The 27850-nt window shown below is 40.0% G+C and overlaps 2 protein-coding genes across 3 annotated transcripts; one reads left to right on the top strand and one right to left on the bottom strand.

The window, feature by feature from the left end:
* Positions 1–686: 686 nt before the first annotated feature.
* LOC139942828 (CCR4-NOT transcription complex subunit 11-like) lies at positions 687–21852 on the bottom strand. Of its 2 annotated transcripts, none has more exons than XM_071939608.1 (11): positions 21717–21852; positions 19203–19308; positions 16783–16917; positions 14297–14422; positions 12809–12978; positions 11486–11618; positions 9820–10026; positions 7975–8124; positions 6448–6552; positions 5069–5119; positions 687–3687 (listed from the first exon to the last, which is right to left on the bottom strand). In XM_071939608.1, the coding sequence occupies exons 1-11, from the start codon at positions 21752–21754 to the stop codon at positions 3547–3549; spliced, it is 1362 nt and encodes a 453-aa protein (XP_071795709.1). In that variant the 5' UTR covers positions 21755–21852; the 3' UTR covers positions 687–3546. The 2 variants fall into 2 exon arrangements, with proteins under 2 accessions (XP_071795709.1, XP_071795710.1); XM_071939609.1 differs by having other exon boundaries at positions 14309–14422.
* On the top strand, positions 21787–26996 carry LOC139942829 (uncharacterized). Its single transcript, XM_071939610.1, has 3 exons — positions 21787–21853; positions 23557–23653; positions 24734–26996. The coding sequence occupies exons 1-3, from the start codon at positions 21803–21805 to the stop codon at positions 24874–24876; spliced, it is 291 nt and encodes a 96-aa protein (XP_071795711.1). The 5' UTR covers positions 21787–21802; the 3' UTR covers positions 24877–26996.
* Positions 26997–27850: the final 854 nt, after the last annotated feature.

Here is a 27850-nt window from a genome sequence, read left to right as displayed (position 1 = left end):
TTATGAGCAATCATGAATTAATCTGAGCATATTTTAATTTTATATGATTTTTCCGGCCATTTTGGATGAACTTGTTATGAAATTTCAATACCACAAAGTCAAATTCATATCCTTGATAAAAACATATTTTGAAAATTGAAATAATTTGAAAAGTTATTGCTTGGTTGCATTTGTATTTCGAAAAAGGTAATGAAAAAAAAAAAAAAAACACATATTGTAATGTTTGATAATTGTGCTTGTAAAAATACATACTTTTTTGTTGAATTTTTGGGTGTAATTTTGCACAAATTTGCTTAAAATATTTAATATGACTGCTTAATCGCCAGCCATTGATATGACTGCCATCCATGATTACCCCAATTAACACAATATTATTTTAAAGCTTCTTTACTCACGTATCAGAAATTCGGATCTGATAAAAAAAATATAAAAATTGTGACTGCATGGAAAGGTTTGCGGTAACACCATGCTTTACTGATCGAAACGTCGAGTTGAAACCAACGGTTCTTTTCAGAACCAACCCCAACTCATTAGATATAGTCCTTACATGTTGTTACCGCAAACCTTTCCACATCGTATTTCCACCATGCAATTATTAGAATCCAACTTAAATTTGTGACTGAGCAAATTTAATGATCACTCTCGACAAACCAAAATCAGAACAAATTGACTCAACACTTGAGGCATATTTCTCAACCTTGTTTATTTACAATAATTATGTACATACAACAGCTGGGTGGGCTAGAAGGCCTAGGGCAACACACACTTCCAGCATAAAGTCAATTATTAATATTGTATTAATCTTTCAATCTATAACATACGCCGTTGGTCCCGTGTGCTGTGTAACGCACGTAACACACGTAAAATAACCTAGTGCACTTAAAGGATTTGGGTACCTTTTAATAATGTCCATAGATTTACATTAAACTTACAGTGTTTAAAGATAATGATAGTGGAAAGATTCCCTTCAAATATCACTTATTGAGGTGCTGTAGTTTTTGAGAAATGAGTAAAACAATGTCATGAAAATATGTTTTTAAATGATTAAAATAATTTTCGTCTCATGAGACAATTATTTTCATGACATTGTTTTACTCATTTCCCAAAAACTACATCACCTCAGCACGTAATATTTTCAGGGAAGCTTTCTACTTTCATTATCTTCAAACTGTGTAAGTTTTGTGTAAATCTGTGGACATTGTGTTTTTTGTCCTACAAAAGTTACATAGACCCTTTAAAGACACTGGACACTCGTGGTAATTGTCAAAGACCAGTCTTCTCACTTGGTGTCTCTCAACATAAATGCATAAAACAAACCTGTGAAAATTAGCAAAATCGGTCGTCGAGGTTGCGAGATAATAATGACAGGAAAACACCCTTGTTACATGAAGTTGTGTGTTTTCAGATGCTTGATTTCGAAACCTCAAATTCAAAATCTTGGGTCTCAAAATCAAATTTGTGGAAACTTATTTAACATATATCTCGAAAACTTCGTTACTATAGAGGGAGCCGTTTCTCACAATGTGTTATATTGATTTTTGGGGTTAAACAAAGAATTGACTAGAGTGGGATTCGAACCAACGACCTCCGAAAACGTGCCGGCGCTCTACCAACTGAGCTATCTAGCCCTGTATTGGCGGTGTCCCTATTTTGTCAATATCTTTGTTCGGGGTTTTATATTATAACACCCCTTACCAATATTCTGCCTTTTCATTGGTTTAGAGCGTGTCACATGATATGTCTTAGTTTTACTAGACGACGGCCGTGTGATCATAGGGCATCGGTTTGCCTAGCCCCATAAATCGGTCCAATCCACTCCGTATCCTTGGCTCCAGCACCACTGATATCAAAACCTTTCGCTTCCTTGAAAAACCATCTGCATCATGAAACTTACCGAAGTTGCAGATAGCACTACACTTGGAATTGTTCAAATAGGTATCACAGGTTTTGAGTAAAAATCAAGTGAATTTTGAGTGTGAATTTTCTCAACTACCGCTCTTTTACCGCTAATGCCGATATGCCGATTGTCCCCCGACCGTGCACGTATTTTTTTTTTCCCCAGGACAAACGTGTAGAACTATCTGCACACGATTGTCCTGGAAAGAAAAGATACCCAATCCGCGCTTCATGTACAGATATACGGACATGCGTCTGGGATCTGTTCTTCGTAGTTCCCACACGCATGTCCATATGTCTGTACACTAAGCACGGATTTGGGAACCATTCTATCAACACTTTTGGTCAAAAAGTAAAATAAATGCAAACATTTTAATTGTTCAATGATTTCTTTCAACTATGAAATGGTAAGGCCCTCCGTCGCCCTCGGTTAAACAGCTCCTTATAAGGGAATGCTGTGCGCGTATTGCGTGATGTGGCACAACTGTCTCGGCCGTTGCTCTCGACCAATAGGAATGAAGAAACTGTCTTGTAAGCATGGGTGCAAGCTCGCGTGTCATGCCCATGTTTCAACACTTTTTACTGGTCATGAACAAAGGTTTATAAACACCCACGTGACGCGCTCTCCACCAATAGGAATAGCGAAACTGTCTGAGGTATTTTGAATGTTTCTTTTCTCTTTTCCCCCTGGACAGTATGTGAGTCCAGCGCTGGTTACTCGAGCCGGTAGCCATTTCTACTCCTGGGTTGATAGAAGCAATTCTAATAAAGTGCTTGTGTCTGAAAACACCATGATTCGAACCCACATTCCACAAATGTTCATCACTCGCTCACGACTGAGAATATTTCTACTCCTCATTGACTGGATGGACTGGCCATCCCAGGTTACTCCCCAGCTCTCACTGGAAAAAAACATTTCTATTACTGGGTGGAGATAATGTAAGCATGTATCATACAGTGCCTTGCTCAAGAACACAAGTGTTGCAACGCACAATGCCAGGATTTGAACCCAATCCTATAAATTACAGAACTTGCGTCCATCGCCCTAGTCCACTTGCCTACGTCATCCCATCATTGGCTAAGACTAAGTAGTTCAAAGTCAGTACTGACTATTTGTTATGATTTTGTTGTGACTATTTGGGTCTGCTGCTGCTCTCGTCGGTACCTATATGTACTCCTGGGTGGAGAGACGCACCAAGCATACAGTGCCTTGGTCAAGGACACGCAGTCACATCTGGCAAGGCCAGGATTCAAACCCAAACAGAACTCAAGTCCTTAGATCGCTTCGCCTCGACACCTAACCATTGGCTAAGACTAATAAACCAATCTCAGCATTGTGTCGCGACGGACCGGGTGGATTCAAACCTCCATTCTGTTAATTACAGAACAGGAGTCCCTGAACCGCTCAGCCACAACATTGGCTTACCACTGGCTAGAAGTCACCATTGAATATGTTGCTGCTCACGCTGCTGCCTATTTGTACTCCTGGGTGGGGAGGAGCAGTTATGTACAATTACCTTGCGCCATAACACAAGTGCGGCAACTGACAACGCCATAATTTAAACCCAAACAGAACTTGAGTCTCTCGACTGCTCGGACTTGACACCTAACCATTGGCTGAAAAAACTAAGAAGTCAAAGTCAGTCTTGTCTATTTCTTATGATTTTGTTGCGGCTGTGGTTGTGTCTGTTGTTGTTCACTGTCTAACGTCTTCAGGAGACGGAACAGTCCAGCTGCTTCTCGGATGTGACTGAACTCAATACAGAACGCTTGCATCTCTATAAACAAATCCTGCAAGAAAACAAAAATAAAACAAATATTTTATATAATTGATGCTAAAGTTGCATCGAGATTAAGAATGTTATTTGGTTTTTACCCGTACACCGATATGTGTTACGTAATAGCACTGTATACTAAGTACTTTCCCAAATCATGTAAGAAAAAAAACAAAGGCAACTCGCGTGGGATTCAAACCCACGACCTTTGCAATTCTAGAGCAGGGTCTAACCAACTAGACTACCGAGACTGCCTGGTAGCTAGAGGCAGTTCTAATCCTATGTTTTGACAGCGGGTACTGCAACAATATGACTTTGTGAGAGTGATTTATGGGACTAGTGGAGAGTAGAGCTGAAGCGGAGAGTACGATGAGGTACAGGGATGAAGGAGTTCTTGAAGATAATGAGGTGCGGATTGATGAAGAGATTTGTGCGTCAGCAGGAGAAGTTTGAATTCTATGCGTTATATTTAAGAGACGGGTAATCAATGAAGTGGGCGAAGTACTGGGGTGATACATGTATGTTGTCGAGGTGACAAGCAGGTTACCAGTCTAGCAGCAGAATTTTGAATACGTTTGAGCTTAGGGAGTTTTAGACCAGGCCAGAAGCATATTCTCGCTTGAAGAGCTCAGCAACAAAACAGTAATAGTCTCTAGAGCTCTCAAAAGCAGAGATTTTACAGGCCTGTATAAGGCCACATAAAAAATAAAAATTGTTGATCGTCCTTTTAGTTTTTGCGGATTGGGGAGGGAGTTTTTTTTTTTTCTTTTTTAAGTTTTGCTGACATGCCAAATATGAAATCAAAAATAATGAAATCATCACAATCACTATAAAACAGTCACTTTTTATGTGGCCTAAACAGGACTTTGTTTCTCTGTACAGAGTAAGGGAAGATACCTACAGGGTGCGTTCAATAAGTTTCCCTGGGTCGACCCCGCGGTGCTCATTCAGGTGAGCCACTGACAAGAGCTAATTAAACGATCACAAATCCTCTGTTGTCGTGCACCCCTAAGTGACCCACTCAACAAGCGGGAATCTGGGGGCTGACACGGGTGAGCCCCTGGAATGACATCAAACCTATTCCAACGAACTGGGGGCAGACCGGGTCGACCCGTCGAGGCTAATCGAAAGCACCAACAGGTGTAAAGGCTTGGTCCCACTGTAGCGATAACAAATAATAACAACCATGACGCAAAGAATACGCATTCTATTGGTCGAATTGCTCCACGCAGAATACGCCCGCGCTCATTCAACCAATGTAATGCGTTTTCTTTGCATCGTTATCGTTCTAACTATCGCTGCAGTGGGACCGGGCCTTAACCCTCGTATCTCACAGCACCAGTTAGAATATAAAACAACTTTTCAAGTAACACGTTATTACTACAACTTTTACCTACCTTTACATTTATGATCTTATTTCTGATGAGTGACTGTAAAAAGACACACACCTATGGGAAAGAAAAAGCAAAAGACAGGTGATGTTAAACTTCTAACTTCAGAAGGAAGTTCTCTTTCGTTTCAGTGGCAACCAGACTTCTGAATGGTTGACGTTTTGCACTTGTTTTCAACTGTTTCCGTGTGCGGGATGTCAACTATTTGGAGGTCTGGTTGACCACTGTTTAGCTGTTTAAGTTTTATTTGTTTTGTGGTTCTTAATATTGTACGTTCAATTCATAATATTTTTTATAAATGTATTCACTTGTATATAATTGATGTGGTTTAAACCATTTGTACATCTGATTTGTCATTTTGTCAGGTAATCTATATACTTATAAATTATTGTATGTTATATATTTCTCTTAATAATTTTACATGGAGCCGAGTCTACTGTTGTAATTGCCTGCAAAGGATGATTAAAGTTTTTTTGAATTGATTTGAATTTAATTGAATTAGCTGTTGCAAACTGCTTACTAACAAAGACCTACATGTATGTATCAATGCAAAGATAGGCCTGGGCCCAACTTCATGGAGCTGCTAAGCACAAAAATTTGCTTAGCATGAAACTACTTCCTTGATAAAAACAGGATGACCAACCAAGTTAAAAAGTCTTGCATATTGCTTGCTGGTATTTAGCTGTTGTTTCCTTATCCTGAAAATCACATTAAATTTGGTTGGTAATCCTGTTTTTACCAAGGAAGAATATTCATGCTAAGCAAATTTTCGTGCTTATGAAATTGGCCCCTGGCGTTTCACCCATAGCAGAGTCTTTCTGGAAGGTTTGATATTGTCCTTTGTGTTTCCATCCTCTTGTGGTCAAACCAGCCCCTTCCCTTTGTAGTTGCTGTTTACGGTTCAAGTCATGAGAGGGTGGTGTAGCCGGGCACTATTTTTAAAGACTAGTGCTCGCTCTGGAAACAGTTACTGCAAAACACGCACACGTATCTACCAAACAAGACACTCAAGGCACTAGAAATGTGATTGAAGTGATGGATTCTGAGACCCAATTGTTTAGCACCGTATAAGGGTTTACACGGTGCTATAGCGCAATAAGCAGCCACAACCGGGAACAGCGGGGCGAACCCCTTCTCTTTTCGATAAGTGTACTGGGTTCTTTTACAAGCGTTACACAACACATGGGACCAACGGCTTTAGGTCCCATCCGAAGGACGAAGCAATGGCAAAGTGTCTTGCTCAAGGACACAAGTGTCACGGCTGGGGATTCGAACCCACACTCTACTGGTCAGAAACATCAGAGTTTGAATTGGGTGGTCTTAACCACTCGGCAACGACACTTCCATTTATTGTTATTATTATTACATCTTCCTTCTTCACTTACCAATCGAACGAGTCTATTCTGCATGTATTTATCCTTGATGGTTTCACAAGTCGTGATGCAATTTGAGATGTAGAGATGCACAAACTCCTGGGGTAACTCAACAGCCTGAAATAAAAGAAGATAAGCTTGAAATTACCACAGGTATAGAATTAAAATAAACAGATCGGCCGCGCAACATACGCGGGTTGTGGCAAAGGGGCCGCCATGGCCTATCTCCCGTGTACATTTTCTGTGCGTTGCCGTCAGCACGTGACTTGTTGCCGTCAGCACTTGACATTTAGCGCGTCAAAGGCCTATCTCCCATGTTAATTTTCGGCGCGTCGCCTTCCGAAAGTGAAATTCTTACCATGTCCATGGCGAACACAAAAACTTGTTCTACACAGGCAACGGCGCGTATGTATTCGCGGCTGATCTCCTTATTTTAATTCTATATCTATGGGAATTACACAGAGGCCATGTCAACTGTTGCCTAGCAGAAGATTTCACAAAACTTCACGCAACTATGTAAGTCCACTTCCGCAACATTTTTTTGGCGCAAGTGGCCATAAGCAACTGCGAAAGTCCACTTGCTCAACGCTTATGGAGCTATAAACGTAGCATAAGTGGACATAGGACGTTGCGTGAAAGTTTCATGAAATCGGCTGCTGGGCCACAAAACTTTCTGCTACCGACGATGACTAGACTAAGCTAGTCGTAATGTTTAGACCATATTAAGAACTTACTCCGTGGTAGTGAAGTTTATAACGATTAGTCTGTCACTCAGGACGCATCTTTTTTTTCAATATAAATCATGTTAAGCCCGAAATTATATGCCAGTGTGACAGACTAGTTGTTTTCTTTGTAGTGCCCACTCTCAGCGCAGCCATCCAACAGTAGCAGTGCCTTAACATACAGTGTACGACCCTTATACCGCTCCTAATTTGGGACGGGTACGTCACCTTTGCCGTTGAAGTTAAGAAGCGTTAAACCCTTTTGTGAAATCGTACCTAGGACGTATCCTAAGTAACTCGTCCTAACTCTTTGTGAAATCGACCCCAGACACACTGGGGCAAACCCTTTCTCTTCACGATAAGTGCGCTGGGTTCTTTTTTGTGTGATACACAACTCACAGAGCCTAAAGCTTTATGTCCCATCCGAAAGCCCCAGCAATAATGGCTAGGTTTCTGCTTCAAGGCACAGTTATCATGACCGGGACTCGAACCCACACTCTGCTTTGTCCATTCTGATTAACACTACATAACTCGGAAAGTAAGAGGCCTAGAATCTTCAATCCAGTGACTTTGTATATGTTTGCCAAGTCCAACAGTTCAAAAAAAAAATGTTTTGAGTGTGTCAGACTATTGGGTCCGCCATTTTTCAAAATGACGACAATTTTTGTCAAAATTCTGATATAAAACTATAAAACTCAGAAAGTAAGAGGCCTAGAATCTTTGTTCTAGTGACTTTGTATATGCGACTCTGCTGATCAGAAACATCACAGCTTGAGTCCAGCGCTCTTAGCCGCTCGGCCATGACAAAGCAACTTACCGTTGTGAGTCTGTTGACGACTTCCATTGAATGGAGAGACATTTCCATGTTGACTAGGACCGAGAAGTACTCAGTGATCTGGTTGGATTGGATCAGACGCAGGAGGACTTCAATTGCGACGATCGGGTTATGCTCAACGAGGCCTGGGAGCTGGAAACGTTAAAGATAAATAACTGTTGCAAAATACCAAAATGGTTTTCCTTATTAAAGGCTTTGGGTTGGACACAAAACACAATGTCCACAGATTTACATTAAACCTTCACAGTTTGAAGATAGTTGTTGTAGAAAGCTTCCCTTAAAATGTTACTACATGTAGCTGAGGTGCTGTAGTTTATGAGAAATGAGTTAACAATGTCACAAAAATAATGTTCATCTCAGGAGACGAACATTATTCTAGCATTTACACTTAGAACTTTTGAACTTGAAGACTGATGAAGCTAAATCTTCTATAGGTAAATTATTTACATACACGTACATTTTCATTCACAGTGAGTAGGGATTCATGTCATGGCCAAAATCAAAAGGTATCAACCCCTTTAAAGGCACTGGACACTATTGGTAATTGCCAAAGACCAGTCTTCTCACTTGGTGTATCTCAACATTATGCATAATAAACAAAAACTGTGAAAATTTGACCTGATTGGTCGTCGAAGTTGGGAGACACCTATGAAAGAAAAAAACACCCTTTGCACACAAAATGGTGTGCTATCAGATGCTCGATTTGGAGACCTCAAATTCTAATTCTGAGGTCTCGAAATCAAATTTGTGGAAAATAACTTCTTTCTCGAATATTACCTTTCTTCAGAGGGAGCCGTTTCTCACAATGTTTTATACTATCAACCTCTCCCCATTACTCGTTAGCAAGTAAGGTTTTATGGTAATAAAACCAAGAAAACCGAGTAATTACCAATAGTGTCAACTGCCTTTAAAGCAATCGCACAACATCTGTAAACAGTATTGTCCAAAGGCAAAAACTTCTTGTATCACAACTTATAATATACAAAATAACAAACCTGTGAAAATTTAGACTCAATCGGTCATCCGAGTCGGGAAAAAATAACAAGAAAACCCACCCTTGTTTCCACACGTTTCGCCGTTTCATGACATGATTTTAAAGGAATAGTTGCCTTGGATTGGTCAAGTTGGTCTTTGAAAAGCGTTTTTAAACATTTGTTATAAAATGCATATGATTAGAAAGATGTTTTAAAAGTAGAATATAATGATCCACACAAGCATCACTCGAAATTGCGTGGTTTTCCTTTTACCCCGTTGACAAACACGGTCGGCCGTTTATGGGAGTCAAATTTTTGACTCCCATAAATGGTCGATCATGTTAGTTCGCAAAGTAAAAGGAAAACCACGCAATTTCGAGGCAAATGTGTGTGGATCATTGTACTTTCAAAACATCTTTATAACAAATGGTTACAAACACTTTTTATAGACCAACTCGACCTATCCATTTCAAGGCAACGTGTTCCAAAGGCGCGGAGCATGTACATAAAGGTTGTAGCATTTTGTGATATTTTGTGATATTGGAGTAGTTGCTTCGGCACAGGAAGAATAGTCCCTTCCCTTCACCTTCAACCCCCCCCCCTGTTTGTCCTCCTATTCACTCTTTACCCCCTGCTTTTTTTTCCACTTCACTGCTTATGTTTCACTTAGTTACCTGTTTAGTTGTGTTGTCATTTAGTCTTCGAGAACTCGACTCAGCTACAGCTAGGGTCGAAACGTCAGGCCATTAACTATTTTTTTGCAACAATCTGGAGTAGTTACTGGTGCCAAGGAAGAATAATAATCTGCAATTGGGAAACACAATCTGAGAAAGAAAAAAAAACTGTTTCTTACCTTAAGAGGTGTGAGTCCGATATGATAGACTAGTTTAGGGTCTTTCTCCAATTCACTCAGTAGCTGTTGCTGTTGGGGTAGCATTAGGGTATCCTTAAAAGCTTTGGTCATCAGTCGTTTGACCTCAATCCCTGCGCTGTTATTTACACACATAGTTGCGTCCCATGCGAGGTTGTAGTCCGCCGAGATTGGGCTGAGCCAGACAAGCTGAGAAATGAGTCAAACAATGTCACAAAAATAGTAACTGTCTCAGGTGACTAAAATTGTTTTAAAGGAACACGTTGCCTTGGACCGGACGGGTTGGTCTATTAAAAGCATTTGAACTCGTTTGTTATAAAATGCATATGGTTAGAAAGATGTTTTAAAAGTAGAATATAATGATCCAAACAAGTATCACTCAAAATTGCACAAACTATTACGGTCGGCCATTTATGGGAGTCAAATTTTGACTCCCATAAATTGCCGACCTTGACTCCCACAAATTGCCGACCGTGTTAGTTAGACAGACATTGCTCTGTGTTTGAACTTTTTTTTTCTCTCAGGTAAAATACAACTACATTCCAATCTTCATGAGTAGGTCTTACCAACTAGAATACCGAGGTTGCCCGCTAGCTAGAGGCAGTTCGAATCCTGTCTTTTGGCAGCGGGTACCGCAACGATATAAGAGATATTAAACTTGCATCCCATGATAAAGAATATTAAAGAATATACTCTAGACACTGCTCTAGAATTGCAAGGGTCATGGGTTCAGCTCCCACCCCAGTAACATGACTGTGATTTTTTTTCTCTTCACAGGACTCGGGGAAGTACCGAGTATACAGTGCTAAACTAAATCGGTGTATGGGTAAAAACCAAAATTAATATTCTTTATCCCTGATGCAAATTTAACATCTTTTATTTACACTTAACTGTTACAACACACAAAGAATCACAGACATTAACTTGAACCTGTTCATATGTTCAGCAGCAGAGTGTGAGAAGGCGTGATTGCCATAGGTGACTGTAAGCCGAGTTCTATCGATAGAAGAGCGAGTCCCTGACGGTACTTAAAGGCAGTGGACAATATTGGTAATTACTCAAAATAATTATTAGCATAAAACCTTTCTTGGTGACGAGTAATGGGGAGAGGATGATGGTATAAAACATTGTGAGACACAGCTCCCTCTGAAGTGACGTACTTTTTGAGAAAGACGTTATTTACCATTTATTTGATTTTTAGACCTAAGATTTAAAAATTTGAGGTCTCAAAATCAAGCATCTGAAAGCACACAACTTCGTGTGACCATGGTGCAACAAGGGTGTTTTTTCTTTCATTAATATCTCGCAACTTTGACGACCGATTGAGCTCAAATTTTCACAGGTTTGTTATTTTATGCGTATGTCGAGAACCACCAACTGTGAAGGCTAGTCTTTGACAATTACCAATAGTGTCCACTGTCTTTAAGGACGCAGGTGTGACGCCTGAGACTTGAACCCACACTCTGCTGATCAAAAAAACTAGAGCTTAAACTCGGTGCTTATCCTAACCACTAGACCATTGACCTACCTCATCCTCACAGACATGAAGCGGCGATGGTAACCTTATGAGCTGTGGCTTAGATATGCCATACCCAAACCCACACTATTACAACACCAGGGCCAAATTAACGACTAGGCCATGACTTACCTCATCCTCACAGACATGAAGCGGCGGTGGTAACCTGATGAGCTCTGGTCTGAAACTTGCTTCCATCGGTGGCTTCACTCCACACATCAGATTTTCCATCACACTAGAGGCCATCTCAGGATCGTAGGCAGACCTGGTACAAATTATATTATCTTTTTTTAAGAAATACCTCATTGCCACTTCAAAAAAATCACTCATTAAATACAATGGACACTATTGGTATAACTGCTTTCACAGTTGGTGTATCTCAACATACATGTATGCATAAAACAACAAACCTGCCAAAATTTGAGCTCAATCAGTCATCGAACTTGCGAGATAATGATAAAGAAATAAAAACCCTTGCCACACGTAGTTGTGTGCGTTTATATGGTTGATTTTGAGAAGTTCTAAATCTGAGGTGTCGAAATCAAATTCCCGGAAAATTACTTCTTTCTCAAAAACCATGTCACTTCAGAGGGAGCCATTTCTCACAATGTTGAGATTCACCAACTGTAAAGGCTAGTCTTTTGACTAGAGCGCTAACTTGCTCTGCGTTTTGAAGCCACCCTGGGCGCAGACATGTTTGGTGTGTTGCGTGAATTCGGAACTTTAAGAGAACACACATTGCCGCGATTATTTTACATTCGGCGTGTGCGTATACGTACGCAACTGTCCACTCGCGTACGTCCGCGCTACGAAAATCGTAACTTCGACTTGATTGCCGTACTAAAAAAAGGTAAACGCGCCTTTTAATCATGACGCACATGACGCTCGCAGTTTGTGCGCTGATCAGCAGATTGTGCGTTCACATTTACGGCATTTTTTGCTTCGATGGCACTTATAAAAGAACAGACGCACGATCATGCAAATAGCCGTACAATTGCCGTACAAAATGTCAAGCTATTGTATTTGTTTGTACATAAACATGGATGCGCCAACACGGCTTCAAAACCTTAGTGCATGTATAACGGGGTGTTAGCGCTCTAGTCAATATATATAGCTCTATGAGATACACCAACTGTAAAGGCTAGTCTTTTGACAATTACCAATAGTGTCCAGTGCCTTTAGGCAAGACACTTAACCATTCCTTCGTCCTTCAGATGGGACACAAAGTCGTTGGTCCCATGGCTGTAGTGTAACGCGCATAAAAGAAACCATAGCACATATAAAAAGAGAAAAGTGTTCGCCCCGTAGTTCCTAGTTTGATTGGCTGCATAATGCGCCACATCACATGATAAACTATTACATAGTGTTATGTAAAAGGAGTAGATCCCAGATACTGGTCTTTGACAATATTACCAAACTTGTCCGAGTCCAAAGTAGAAAATATTTATTTCTTACCCTACATCTGGGTCGGGGTCACTCATGATGCAAGAGAGACCAGCTCGACTCTGGAGGGGCAACTCCGATTGTCTCTCGGCCAGTGCTACCTGTAGACCGCTGAGGTCAATCGGGGGCGGATTTGGTCCTGGGTCCATCACGACAATCTGGCGAGGGACCTTCTTAAAGAGCTAAAAGTGAAAATATTAACAAGAAACTAGTATTTTTGTTGTTATCAGTAGAACCAAGACTGAAGGCCCGGACCACTGCAGCGATAACGAGAACGATAACGATAACTACGCAAAGAGAACGCATTCAATTGGTTGAAAGAGCGTGTGCGTTTTCTGCGCGGAGCAATTTGACCAACAGAATGAGTTCTCTTTGCGTCATGGTCGTTATCGTTATCAGCGCCTGTGTGACCGGGCCTTTACTCTTCACTGAAACCTCTTAAAGCCATTGGACACTTTCGGTAAACAGTATTGTCTAAAGGCCCACACTTTGTGGATCACAACTTTTATATAAAATAACAAACCTGTGAAAATTTAGGCTCGATCGGTCATCGGAGTCAGAAGAAAATAACGGGAAAACCCAACCTTGTTTCCGCACGTTTCACCTTGTCATGACATAAATCCGTAATTCTCGTTAGTGAGAATTGATAAATGTTTTAATGTTTTCTCAAGAGAAGTCTTTCATCATTACCATCCGTAAACCCTGTAAGTTATTTGTAAATCTGTGAACTTTTATTTGTTTTCTGTTCCGAAAGTGTATAATGGCTTTAACCGCTATAAATGGGCACACTTCTCCCACATTTCTTCAGTCTCCTGCAATGACTAGAGCAAGCTAGTTGAAATGTTGAGACCATTTTAGGAGCTCACTCCACAGTAAAAAGATAAAGCAACACAGTTCTTAAAAAAACAAAACCTACATGTACTCGGCACGTAGAGATACACACACAGTGTTAATACAGCAAACCAAACAGATTACTTTTAATTTTATTATAAGAACAGATCCTGTCTGGTTTATAGGTGTTAGCTATACCGTAAACTATTTTTCCAGGGGCCATTACCACCTACTCCTGGGGATGAAACAGGGGTACCCCCCCCCCCCCCCCCCTTACAGTCCATACAGATGTAGGCTTGGGTATCATCAATCAGAAGCCTGGCTGGTAGAGCAAAAAGCACTACCACCCTACTTTACAAAGCAATCATGGGAAATAGACCAGGGTACCCAAAGAAATGGACCATGAAAAATGGAAAGCTCACTGGACCAGATAACCAGAAAGCAGAGTAAAGCCCAGTTCATACTTCCTGCAAATGCGAGTTTAAGACGAATGTAGATGTCACAAAGTCACAATAAATAATTTTTGTTGGTTGACTTTTGCTCAACTCCTGCGAACGTTCGATTATCTGCCGTCAAAATTTGTATCCCTTTCGCACTCGCAGGAAGTATGAACTTGGCTAAAGTCATGGTAGGTTTTGTGTCTACTTCTAGGGCGTTTTGTTTTCATACCTGTCTAATTACCTCTCTTTGTGGACTCCCTGTCGACGATACCAGCTGAGACAAGAAGTACCGCTCTGCTTTACCGATCGGTGGCATACGGACCAGATTATTCGCTGTGTCATCTTCGGGGTTAGCCTATAATAAATGAAAACAAGTGATATGAGTTACAAGAGTTTGGGTCCTTTTCATACGACACAAAACACAATAATATAAGAAGTCCACAGAATTATTTGTATGAAACTTACAATGTTTGAAGGTAATGATGGTAAAATTATTCTTAAAGGAACACGTTGCCTTGGATCGGACGAGTTGGTTTATAAAAAAGCATTTGTAACCGTTTGTTATAAAATGCATATGGTTGGAAAGATAATTTAAAAGTAGAATACAATGATCCACACAAGTTTGCCTCAAAATTGCATGGTTTTCCTTTTACTGTGCGAACTAACACGGTCAGCCATTTATGGGAGAAAAAAATTTGACTCCCATAAATGGCCGACCGTGTTAGTCGACGAGGTAAAAGGAAAACCGTGCAATTTCGAGGCATGCTTGTGTGGATCATTGTATTCTACTTTTACAGCATCTTTCTAACCATATGCATATTATAACAAACGCTTTTCCAACTCGACCGATCCAAGGCAACGTGTTCCTTTAAGGTGCTGTAGTTTTTGAGAAATTAGTAACATAAAATTATAGTCAAAACTTGCTGATTTTCATTTATTTTGTTACGCTTTGTTTTGGCACGCTGTCTAGCAATGTGTTGTGCATAATTTAGTTTTGTTTAGACAGACCATGGAGGAAGGAAGAGAAGGAGATCGAACGACCCGCAAAACCACAGAGTAACAAAAGAATACGCTGACAATGCCCCTTTCTGACCAGTGGAAAAAGATAGGAGAACTCTAGCTGGACGGCCGATTAACGAGCATGATTAGATCTCTTTGTACAGAACCCGTGGTGCCGCCAGACTGCGCCGTTGCCTTCGTGTAAAGTTGAATCATTGGAGACAAGAATTGTGATCACACACTTTTTCATTTACCGTTTGTGGTGTTTACATTGAAATATCATAGCATATTTTTACATTTTTTGCAACTTTCCTGTCACTAGCGGTGGTTCAAAATTTGGGTACTAGCATACAAGGGTGGTTGGTATTCAATTGTGTTTTTAGATTTAGTGGGCGAAAGTGTACACAAATGTTATCAGGTCTCAACAAAGTTGTTTTTTCTTTATTATATCCATACGACATACTTGTACTACACCATAACTTTAGTTCTAGCTCCTTCTCTTCCTTCCTCTATGGACAGACCAAATGCTGAGTTCAGTGAGTGAGTATTGAATAAGTTGTCATTATCGAAGAATAAATAAATAAAATTGTTTCATATTGAACAGAATTTAAAGTTCAGTTGTTTTCTGTCTGGGTTTGGCTGCAGAGCAAACAAGCATCTGTTGGCAGTAGACACTTTGATTTGGGATTGAACAAAGACAATTGACAAGAGTTGGGACTTGAACCAACAACCTCCGGATTAAAGTGCCGGCGCTCTACCAACTGAGCTATTTAGCCCTATTTAGTCTCCTTATTTTGTCAATATCTGTGTGATTTAGTCCCCAAAATCAAATACATATTTCTAAACTTATAGCATAGTAGGTTGTAACAAACAAGCGGTTCCAAAAAGCAGATGTACACTTTGCCTTTTAAGGATTTGGGTACTTTTTCAAAATGTCCATAGATTTAATAATATCAAAGTCTTATATAGCGCACGTATCTACCAAACAAGGTACTCAAGGCGCTGAGTATATACAAACTTTTCAGAAAGATAGGTTATTGTAGTGATGGAATCTGAGACCCAATTATTTAGCACCTTGTAAGGGTTTACAAGGTGCTACGGCGCATTAAGCAGCCACAACCAGGAACACCGGGGGGAACCCCTTCTCTTTTCGATAAGTGCACTGGGTTCTTTTACATGCGTTACACAACACATGGGACCAACGGCTTTACGTCCCATCCGAAGGACGAAGCAATGGTAAAGTGTCTTGCTTAAGGACACAAGTGTCACGGCTGGGGATTCGAGCCCACACTCTGCTGATCAGAAACACCAGAGTTTGAATTCGGTGCTCTTAACCGCTCGGCCACGACACTTCCACTTTAAATTTACATGGTTTGAAGACAATGATAGTGGAAAGCTTCCCTTCAAATATTACTTACTGAGGTGCTGTAGTTTTTGAGAATGAGTATAACAGTGTCATGAAAATACGTTTGTAAATGTTTAAAATAATTTTGGTCTCGTGAGACCAAAATTATTTTCATGACATTGTTTCACTCATTTTCAAAAAACTACAGCACCTCAGCACGTAGTATTTTCAAGGAAGCTTTCTACAATCATTATCTTCAAACTGTGTAAGTTTAGTGTAAATCTGTGGACATTGTGTTTTTTTGTCCTACAAAAAGTGCACAGACCCTTTGACGGTTAATGAAAATTAACGCAAAAGAGTAACTCTCTTACCAGCAGATGGGAGAATACAGGTGCAAAAGGATTGTTTCCTATGGGGTCACTGCGATGCATCTCCCACAGATAGAACAAAGCTACTAAGCGCTGGGCTGGAGACGGTAACAAGTCTGGATTCTGTAACAAGAGAACCTGAGCAAAAAAGAATGGGAGAAAATCAGTTACTCATCAAAAATAGTTGAATTTAAATGTAGGACTAGCCTTGAGCAGTAGGCCTAGGCTGGGTGAATCATGATATTTACTACTCGACTAGTCGACTAGTCGCGCCTCAAATAGTCGCAAAACCAAGTTCTAATTCCCAACATGATATGATTGTGCTTTATCAATTTTGTTTTTATTGCATGTATTCAAAATGAATTTTCTCCTATGGTAGGACCAATAAAATTTGAATTGAGTTGAATTTAATTGAATGCATTGCTGCATAATGTTAATAGTAAAATTCATGCTGAAGGATTTTCATGCTTGTAAAATGTTGTTGTGAACAGTCATGAGCCATACAAACGGTTCAACAAACAGGTTGAATTACCTGTTTTGCGACTAGTTGAATAATGTACACATATGAATAGCGTTGAGGCCCGGCATTATTTCTTTAAAGGGAAGTACACTATTGGTAATTGTCAAAGACCAGTGTTCTCACTTGGTGTATCTCAACATATGCATAAAATGACAAACCTGTGAAAATTTGAGCTCAATTGGTCATCGGAGTTGAGAGAAAATGATGAAAGAAAAGTCAACCTTGTTGGACGAATCTGTGTGCTTTCAGACAGGAATAAAAGACTTCTGGCTAGAAGTCTTTTATTATTTTAGTGAGAAATTACCTCTTTCTCAAAAACTACGTTACTTCAGAGGGAGTCGTTTCCCACAATGTTTTATACTACTAACAGCTCTCCAATGCTAGTTACAAAGTCAGTTTTTAAGTTAATATTTGTTTTAAGTAATTACCAAACGTGTACCTTCCCTTTAAGGCAGTGGACACTATTGGTAATTATCAGGAAATTGTAACCATAAAAGTGTACTTGGAAATGAGCAACAGAGAGCTGTTAAAAACATACAACTTTGTGAGAAACGGACTTGTCTGAAGTAAAGTATTTGAAAAAGAGGTAAACCCTCACTGAAATATTAGCCTAAAAGACTTCAAGGTCTGAAGCCTTTTTTCGGCATGTGAAAGCACACACACATTTGTAAACGCTTTGTTGGTGACCAATAATTTAATAAAAATTTTCACAGATTTTGCTGTTAGGGATACACCGACAAGTGAGAATAATGTGACTCAATGGGAAACTTTAGACTATCTGCCAATCACCTAGAGAGGGCGCTCTTCACCAGGTATTGTCAACAACTTAGGAATAGGAAAAGCATGAGTGACGGTCACTGACAGCAAATACCTTGTGTTTGGCGTGTTTTTGATTTTGTATTTTAGATTTAGCCAAACTGTATTTTGTTGTTCATAACGCATTGCCAGCATAAACCAAACTGTTCTGGAACAGGACGTACTGGACACGAGTTCCCCAAGAATAACAAGCGGTGTGCATGAGTTTTTGGGAGTGTTTCTTCTAGGGTATAGCAAAAACTCCAAAATGCTGACCTACCAAAACTTGAGAAGAAATCTGAAGTTTAGTTGTATGACAATGTATCTGATTTAAGTTTCAAGAGGCTGAGAGACTTCTAAATATTTTTTGAGTATTTTTGAATTTTTAGCATGTACCATTGTTTGCTATAGGAGTTGTGCACCCTTACCTGGTAGGTCTGCTGCCCTCTAGTGGCAGAGCTTTCAAAAAGTCTCCCATTGCAATGTACCAAAGGTGTCCAGTGTCTTTTAAGGCACTGGACACTATGGGTAATTTTACTCAAAATAGTTGTTAGCATACAAACTTACTGGGTAACCAGTGATGGGGAGCTGGTGATAGTATAAAACATTGTGAGAAACGGCTCCCTCTGAAAAAAATGTAGTTTTCGAGAAAGAGGTATAACTCAATATAGGCCTTCATGTAGCATTTAAAGGAACATGTTGCCTTGGATCGGTCGAGTTGGTCTATAAAAAGCGTTTGTAACCGTTTGTTATAAAATCAGTATGGTCAGATGGTTGGAAAGATGTTTTAAAAGTAGAATACAATGATCCACACAAATTTGCCCCGAAATTGCGTGGTTTTGGTTTTCCTTTGCGAACTAACTTGGTCGGCCATTTATGGGAGTCAAAAAGTTGACTCCCATAAATGGCTGACCGTGTTAGTCGACGAGGTAAAAGGTCACCTCGCAATTTCGAGGCATGTTTGTGTGGATCATTGTATTCTACTTTTACAACATCTTTCTACCCATATGCATTTTATAACAAACGCTTTTCAAAGACCAACTTGACTGATCCAAGGCAACGTGTTCCTTTTAAACGTTAGCCTATATGACTAAGTATGAGAACTTACAAGAGCTGATCCAACTTTGTAATGATCCTGTGTCTTGAACGCATGGTGGAAGTTGGTTGCTAAAATCTCAAAGGAATTGTTGCTGACCAACTCTTCTGCCAGCAAGCTGTAATGAAATTATATAAAATGTTATAATGAATATAAATTAAATAAGGCTTCATGAAGCCACAACCACGAGACGATGAGGGTGACTGGATTTGGGGGGAGGGGGGGGGTGGGGGGAGGGGGTGAGTGTTAGGGTATGGGTAGTGTCAGGGGTTAGGATTGACAATTGTGGGTGAGGAAAGGGTGGATGGGGTAGGGCGAGGGTGATGAACATACCCCCTTTCACCTTGGAGGAACCCAACCATTAGAGCACCTAAATGGGCTTCATACCATGTTCGTTGTGAAGCATACGCCTCTCTTAATGTTATACATTGAGGTACATGTACGTCACAATGCTTACCCAAAACGAGGAAATGGGCGCAGCCACTGCAAGTGATGGAAGACTTGCGCCCATACGCCATAGCCTCATTTTGGGTGAGAACTATGACGTCATGCATAAAATACATGTATTAAGAGAGACCACAATGTATAATGCCTCAAGAGTAGAGTAGCCCAAGTTGAGACGTATTTATCACCCCTTGCAGTTTTTACTAGAAATCCAAGCCAGGTTTTCGAGTGTTTTAAATATGGACATGTAATATTATTATTTGTGTATTGAGTACAAGTGGCTCCAGTTGGATTGTAGCCTAAATTTAATAAATGAGCAAACAAAATTATGTCAATAATATATCACGAAAACAAACAATTCTCTTTCTGTCTGAATTAAAAAAACAAAAACTTATTATTTAAATATAATCTTAAATTATAATAATTTAATAAATACATAAAATTACGTGCAACAACATTTGAACAATGAGCGATCAGTGATGATATTAAATTGACTTTAGAGAACTTTAGAATTAGATAGGGAAAAAAATTAAAGTCCTGCAGGCCATCATCATTCCTTTTTAATAAGAAATAAATTTAGTATTAGAATCTAATTAATTCGGTCGCACTAAATACCGACAACTCACGACCCCTCACGACAACAATTTTTAAATGCACTTTAACAGAACATGTAAACATTTAAGTCAACCGTTAAATATATGCACAATAGTCTATATGCACCCAAATCACTTTCAAACTGATGAAAAAAATTGTATTTTTAACTGTAAAAAAGGTGTTTTTTACCCCGAATTTAGTAACGAACGGTAATACTGTATCTACCATGTTGTCTTTCAACGTACTTGGACGATTCTATTACACCACAGGGGGCGAAGTAATTTCTGAGGGCTGAGTTTTATTTTGTTCGTTTTGGTTTTAGCTGCTGATTTTTTTCTTTCTTGTTAGTAACTAAGCCGCTACTCTGGAATTCAAAGTTAAAAGGGGAAACTTAAATATAATATTGTTTTAAAGCCATTATACACTTTCGGTAAACAGTATTGTCAAAGTCCCACACTTCGTGTATCACAACTTATATTTAAAACAACAAACCTGTGAAAATTTAGGCTCAATCGGTCATCGGAGTCGGGAGAAAATAACGGGAAAACCCACTCTTGTTTCCGCGCGTTTCGCCGTGTCATGACATGTGTTTAAAATAAATCCGTAATTCTCGCTAACGAGAATTTATATTGTTTTATTGTTTTCTCAAAAAGTAAAGCATTTCATGAACTAATATTTCAAGAGGAGTCTTTCACCATTACCTTCTGTAGGCCCTGTAAATGATTTGTAAATCTGTGAACTTTTTTTGTTTTTTCTGTACCGAGAGGGTCCAATGGCTTTAAAGCCATTGGACCTTTTCGGTTCAGAAAAAAAATAAAGTGTTAAAGTGCATTTAAAAATTGTTGTCGTGAGTTGTCGTGAGTTGTCGGTATTTAGTGCGACCCAATTAATTTATTTGATTTTTACTCAAAACCTGTGATACCAATTTCAAAAATTTGAACAATTCCAAGTGTGGGGCTACGTATCTGCAACTTCTGAAGCATTAGATCAGTAAGTTGCCTGTTATGTTGCAGATCGTTGCAGATACTTTTTCAAGGAAGCGAAAGATTTTGATATCATTATCAGACGTGCTGGGGCCAAGGATCCCAGAGAGAGTGGATTCGACCGATTTATTGTGGGTGCGTTCGTTTAGCTCCCCTGGGTCGACCCCCGTGTGTGGCGTGTTTTTTTTTTTTCCAGGACAAACGTGTGAAGATAAATACCCACGTTTGTCCTGGAAAAAAAAACCGCCTCACACCGGGGTTGACCCAGTGAAGCTAAACGAACGCACCCTAACTAAACCTGTATAAAAGGGGCTAGTCATGTACTACATGGTCCAACAATTGCAACTTTACGAATATAATTTGACCTAAATTAAGGGAGATAAACCGCTGGCCTGACACTAAATTCAAGCCCATTCGAACAACGTGTTGCTCTATTTCTTAAAACCATCACCAATTAACTGTAATGTGAACACGAAATACAATAAAAACTACGCAATAAACTCACTTCAAAAGACTCGCAAGTTCCTTCGCGGACAGCGCCATCTTGAATTTCTGATTAGAAGGGCGCCCTCAGTTGACAATTCAATCAAAATGGCAGGCTCCATGAAGAATGTCGTCTGGCAGTTGTCAAGATTTCACCAGGTAATTTGGGCGTTCATTTTCTGTAAATGAGTTTGCTGCATGTAGGTCTGGAACTACAAAGTCTACGGAAGCCGTGGACTCTATTATCCCCTGGCCTTGGCCTTGGTAAAACCCCTTGGCCTTGGTTAATATGGGCCAAGAACTGCCTCTTTTTGTATCAATCTATATATATGTTGGGCGCGATCGGTCAATCTGCGCGATCGGTTATCAACCGATCGCGCTGCGCTATTGAACAATCAAATAATTAAGATCAATTGGTCGCGCAGCAATCGGTCGATCGCGCAACAATCGATCGATCGCGCAACAATCGGTCGATCGCGCAATGACATCTTTGCGCGATTGACCGATTGCGCTACGACTATTTTTTTCCCGTTATCAGCGGATCGCGCAGGAATGGGTTTGCGCGATCGACCGATAGCTGCGCGATCGACCGATTGCTGCGCGACCAATAGATATATCAATAGCGCAGCGCGATCGGTCGACAGCGCAGCGCGATCAACCGATCGCGCAGATTGACCGATCGCGCCCAACATCCAATGTACTTTTAAAAGTAATAAGGGGGGGGGGGGGTGCGGGTCGGGAAGTATTCCCTCAATGGTGTTTTTGTTTTGAGTATTATGGCAGGCTGAATTAGACATTGCGGATTAAGTTCGTACTCTAAGAATTTGTGTCATGATTTTTGAAAGTGGTAAAAATGGGGCAAATCTGGTGACTAGCTGTCAAAATTGTACGTGTTGGACCAGATCAACCGTTTCCCCTCGAAACAATCTCGTAACCGTCCGGCCTGGCGGCCGTGGGGAGGACGGTTTATGTTATCGCAACTAAATAACACAATGTCCACAGATAATCAGATTTACACTGAACTTGCACAGTTTGAAGTTAATGATACATGTAGTACAGTACTATTTAGTAGAAAGCTTCCCTGAAAATATTACTTGATGAGATGCTTTAGTTTTTGAGAAATGAGTAAAACAATGTCATGAAATAACTCAGTGATCATATTATGAGCATGTAAAAACGTATTTTCATTACTTTACTTTTCTCATTTCTCAAAAACTAAAGGACCTCAGCAACTAATATTTTTGGGTATGCTTTCTACCATCATTATCTTCAAACGGTGTAAGTTTAATGTAAACTATGTGGACATTGTGTTTTGTGTTACAAAAAGTACCCAAATCCTTTTACGCACCTAGTCGGAAGCGCGGTCCACTACAAAAAAGTAGCCAGCCACCAACCTACTGACTACTACTCTAGAACTACAAAGTTTGTTCCTTCGTAAGCTCGTGGAGACGATAGCGGAACCAACCTCATACGTGTAGTTCTAGTTAGGAGTACCAACCAAGCATGCCAAGGTGTAGATCAAAATGTAGATCTCAAATTGTTTATTGCCTCTGTCTGTGCAACACGTCACTTGTTTTTGTGTTGTGTATTTTTAGACCATAAATAAGAAATTTGCTGTTCCTTTCCCATTCAAAATGCTCCATTTTGGCTCCTTCGGGGAACTGTTGTTCGCAAGGGATTCTGTGTGAGTCCACGACACGAACTAATTTGTATCACTATAGGCCCTACATTTTCAATTTGGCTGAACTACTAGATTTTTACTGTGTGAGTATGCTAACATAATTATGCACAATGAAAATTAAAAGATAATGCTTTAGAATTCAATGTTTTAATACAGGACACCTTAACTTATTTGTTTTCAGGCCCAGCTGTGTTTGAGGCAATTGCCAAGGTTTACCAGCTCTTCAAAAACCTCGGGGACGGTTGAATCAAAAATAGAGACAAAGACGAAAAAGGAAGGTGAGAAGTGATTTCAAATTTGACTTTCTAGTCTCAATTAAAAGTTGGTTCAAATTTCATGTACATAAATAAGGGAATCAATGTGTGGTGAAGAGGTTTTCAACTTGTGGTTTATTCCCAACGAGGCCTGGTTCTTGATAATTTAACCGAGAGAAAGTTGTGGTAAATTAACAAGAACCAGGCCTCGGCCGGTTTAAACCACTAGTTGAAAGCCGATTCAACACACTTAGATTCCCATTCATATACCTTTCCGCTCAAAACATCAACACTTTTGGTCAAAAAGTAAAATAAATGCAAAAATTATAATTGTTCAATGATTCCTTTCAACACAACACCCCTCCAGCAACTCCTTATAAGGGAATGCTGTGCGCGTCGCGCGTATCGAGTGATGTGGCACAACTGTTTCAGCCGTTGCTCTCGACCAATAGGAATGAAGAAACTGTCTTATTAGCACAGGTGCAAGCTCACGTGTCACGCCCACGTTTCAACACTTTTTACTGGTCATAAACAAAGGTTTATACACACCCATGTGACGCGCTCTCCACCAAATCATAGGAATAGCGAAACTGTCCGAGGTATTTATGAATGTAGATTACCGGGGTAGTAACTTCAGAAATTTATGACAATAAAAATGTTCATGTGACAAGTGCTTTAAGCTGATATTAAAGGGACACGTTGCCTTGGATCAGACGAATTCGTCTACAAAATTTGTTTATAACCCATTTGTTATAATATGCGTTTATGATTACAAAAATGTTTTGAGGGAGAATAAAATGATCCACTCAAAATATGCCTAATAATTATATAGGGGGCCTATGTTTTTTTTTTGTTTTTTTTACTGTGCAAACCAGCACGGTCTACCCTTTGTGGAGTAAAACAAATTAACTCCACAACTTGGCGTGACATGTTAGTTTGCAATGTATACAGTTTGTAAGGAAACCGTGCAATTTCGGGCATACAGTGCATATCAACTTGACCCTAGAAGTTTTGATTTGACACTGAACATCTCAGATGTAATTAACATTCCAGGAATGTTGATTACATCTGAGAATTTCCTTTATGTCATTGCTTTCTTTGCAGCGGCTGCCAAAGTTCCTAAGCCAACGAGTCCCATTGAACCGTATACCTATGAGGTGCCAGAGTACGATGACCTGCTGTTCTACAATGTAGAATCTGACATGGCAAAATACCGCATAGCTCAGCCAATACCTGGAAAACCATAAGATACTTCAAACTGTGTACATGTAGCTCAACCAATACCTGGGAGACCATAGACACTCCAACCAACTACAACCACTAACTGGCCAGGTTTATGGAACCATTCAAAGTCAGGCACTCGTAGGTGCACAAGAACATCCCTGCAGGCATCCAACCACAATACAGTAGACCAGCAGAGCCCAACCCATTCCTGAAAAACTTGCCAGGGTTATGGAGCATCTCAAAAGTCAGGCACTCATAGGTGAAAAAAAAAAAACATTTTCGTAGGCTTCTTCCCACAATCTCCAGCATACCAGAGCCCAACCCATACCTGCAAAACCATAGACACTTCAACTGCAACCCCTGGCCAGGGTAATGCAGCATCCCAAAGTCAAGCACTCAAGACGCGGAAGAGAACATTCCTGTAGGCTTCCAACCCAGTCCAGTAGGCCAGATGAGCCCAACCCATACCTTAACAAACCATAGACACTTGCGATAAGAATGGTAGTGTTTTGAAAATTGCAACCACTGGCCAGGATTATGGAGCATCTCAAAAGTTGTGCACTCTAAGTGGCGCAGGAGAACATTTCTGTAGACTTACAACCACAATCCAGGGCTCGATGTCACAAACCAATACAATTCATCATGAGATAAATTGTCAGTATTACAATAGTGATTTGTACCATGACATCACACTTTGGTCTTTGAAAAGCGTTTGTAACCCTTTGTTATAAAATGCACATGGGTAGAAAGATGGTGTAAAAGTAGAACACAATGATCCACACAAACATGCCTCGAAATTGCACGGTTTTCCTTTTACCTCGTCGATTAACACGGTCAGCCATTTATGGGAGTCAAAATTTTGACTCCCATAAATGGCCGACCGTGTACTTAGTTCCCACAGCAAAAGGAAAACCTTGCAGTTTCGAGGCAAATTTGTGTGGATCATTTTATTCTACTTTTAAAACATCTCAACCATATGAATTTTAAAAAAACCGGTTATAAACGCATTTTATGGACCAACTCGTCCGATCCAAGGCAACGTGTTCCTTTAACTTAACCTCAGCAACTAACTATTGATTTGCATTTAACCTTAGCTGTTTGTGTAATCAGCCACAGGGCCCAATTTCATAGAGCTGCTTAATCAGAAAATATTGCTTAGGGAGCGTCTCAAAAGTCGGAACGGTAGGAACGTTCTTTTTGGATCGCAAGAGTATCCCCGCCGCTTTTGTCCGTTCCACAGGACCGGTCTTTTGGAACGCTCCGCGTATACTTTGTCATGATGTTGCGATCCTGCGGGCATATACCCGCGATCCATTGGATCGCAGGCTTATGCCCGCAGGAACGTTCTTTTGCACTAGGAATGTGCCCGACTTTTGAGATGCTCCCTTAACAATGCTTCTAAGCAAAAGTGAGCACGATAACAGTCATACTGAGGTACATGTAGTTTGGCTGGTAACATTAGTCTGGTACAGTAAGCATAATTTTGTTGTGAGATGAGCATCTTTTTGTGATAGGCAACTCCATGAAGTTTGGCCTGGTAAACGGATGGACAGTTTTGATGTACCGCAAACTTGTGCCGACTACTGGAACTTCCCACAAGAGAGAAATCATGCTTGTTTTGAGCATTCAGACACAGAACACTTCAGTGCCAATGAATCAGGGGCCGATTTCATAAAGCAATTTGCCTCTCTTAATATTTATGCATTATGAGGTACGTCACAATTTTAACCCAAAACGAGGCGATGAGCGCAGCCACTGCAAGTGTTGGGGAACGTGCGCCCATAGCCTAATTTTGGATATGAATTATGATGTCATGCATAAAATGAGAGGCTTGTAAAATGCATCACAAAACATATTTTCAGTGTTACCATAATGAATTGTATTTTGACATCACACTTTGCTTATAAATCAACTATATCAATCTTAGCTCTTTGTTAAACCGGTCTCGGCCCATGTACACCAACCAGGATGTAAGAGTTTACAATTATTTTATTATTGTTTTGTCCAAAGGATTTGTAGTGAATCTTCAAATTTTGTGTTACTTATTTTCTTTTCTTTTTAAGTGAAAACTTGAGGAAGGCTTGTGAAAAATTATTTGAAATGTTATTGGAAAAAAGTTAAATAAATGACAGAAGCTTCAGAATGTGGTTGTGTGTGTGTTATTTTCTGACAATGATTTTGTGTTTATTTAACTGTTTTGTATTATGTTTTGTCTAATCAGAAAGGAAATGGAATTATCATCCTTATTGGCAAATGCAATCCTTAAGTTTCCCAATTAAACAACATAATCATGTCATACTTCAATCTGATGAAACTTAACTTGACTGACACAGCATCGCTTGGACACAACTAATCAACAGAGGGCGCTATAATTATTTATCGCACCAGAGAGTCGTCGTACGAGGCATGCAATGTAAGAACGAGGTGGGGCAATGAAATCATTGGTTGGGACATGCAATGAATGGGGTGGGGCAAGACAATGGGGTGGTGCAATATAACAATGGGGTTGAGCAATGTAATAATGGGGTGTGGGAAAAATAGACTTGTCGTCTATTAAAGGAACACGTTGCCTTGGATCGGTCGAGTTGGTTTTTGAAAAGCGTTTGTAACCGTTTTTCATAAAATGCATGGGTAGAAAGATGTTGTAAAAGTAGAATACAATGATCCACACAAACATACCTCAAAATTGCGTGGTTTTCCTTTTACCTCGTCGACTAACACGTCGGCCATTTATGGGGGTCAAAATTTTGACTCCCATAAATGGCCGACCGTGTTGGTTCGCACAGTAGAAGGAAAACCATGCAATTTCGAGGCAAACTTGTGTGGATCATTGTATTCTACTTTTAAAACGTCTTTCCAACCATATGCATTATATAAAAAACGGTTACAAACGCTTTTGTTTTGACCAACTCGTCCGATCCAAGGCAACGTGTTCCTTTAAGAGATTACTTGGCACAGCTGGCAAGCATTTTACTACTCCCTCAAGAAATGCAGCAC

The sequence above is a fragment of the Asterias amurensis genome, chromosome 10, assembly GCF_032118995.1.
Source record: "Asterias amurensis chromosome 10, ASM3211899v1".
In the NCBI taxonomy this organism is placed as follows: domain Eukaryota; kingdom Metazoa; phylum Echinodermata; class Asteroidea; order Forcipulatida; family Asteriidae; genus Asterias; species Asterias amurensis.
The sequence above is the reverse complement of the archived record's forward strand: the minus strand, read 5'-3'. Positions and strand labels throughout refer to the sequence as shown.

Bases quoted from the DNA above. Each gene is read 5' to 3' on its own strand.
- LOC139942828 (XM_071939608.1), bottom strand. From the start codon at position 21,754: ATGGCGCTGTCCGCGAAGGAACTTGCGAGTCTTTTGAA. The intron at 8,125-9,819 runs GTAAGAAACAGT...TAACGTTTCCAG, and splicing joins TCGGACTCACACCTCTTAAG to CTCCCAGGCCTCGTTGAGCA. The intron at 6,553-7,974 runs GTAAGTTGCTTT...CTTTTATTTCAG, and splicing joins TCGTCAACAGACTCACAACG to GCTGTTGAGTTACCCCAGGA.
- LOC139942829 (XM_071939610.1), top strand. From the start codon at position 21,803: ATGGCAGGCTCCATGAAGAATGTCGTCTGGCAGTTGTCAAGATTTCAC. The intron at 21,854-23,556 runs GTAATTTGGGCG...ATTTGTTTTCAG, and splicing joins AGTTGTCAAGATTTCACCAG to GCCCAGCTGTGTTTGAGGCA. The intron at 23,654-24,733 runs GTGAGAAGTGAT...CTTTCTTTGCAG, and splicing joins GACAAAGACGAAAAAGGAAG to CGGCTGCCAAAGTTCCTAAG.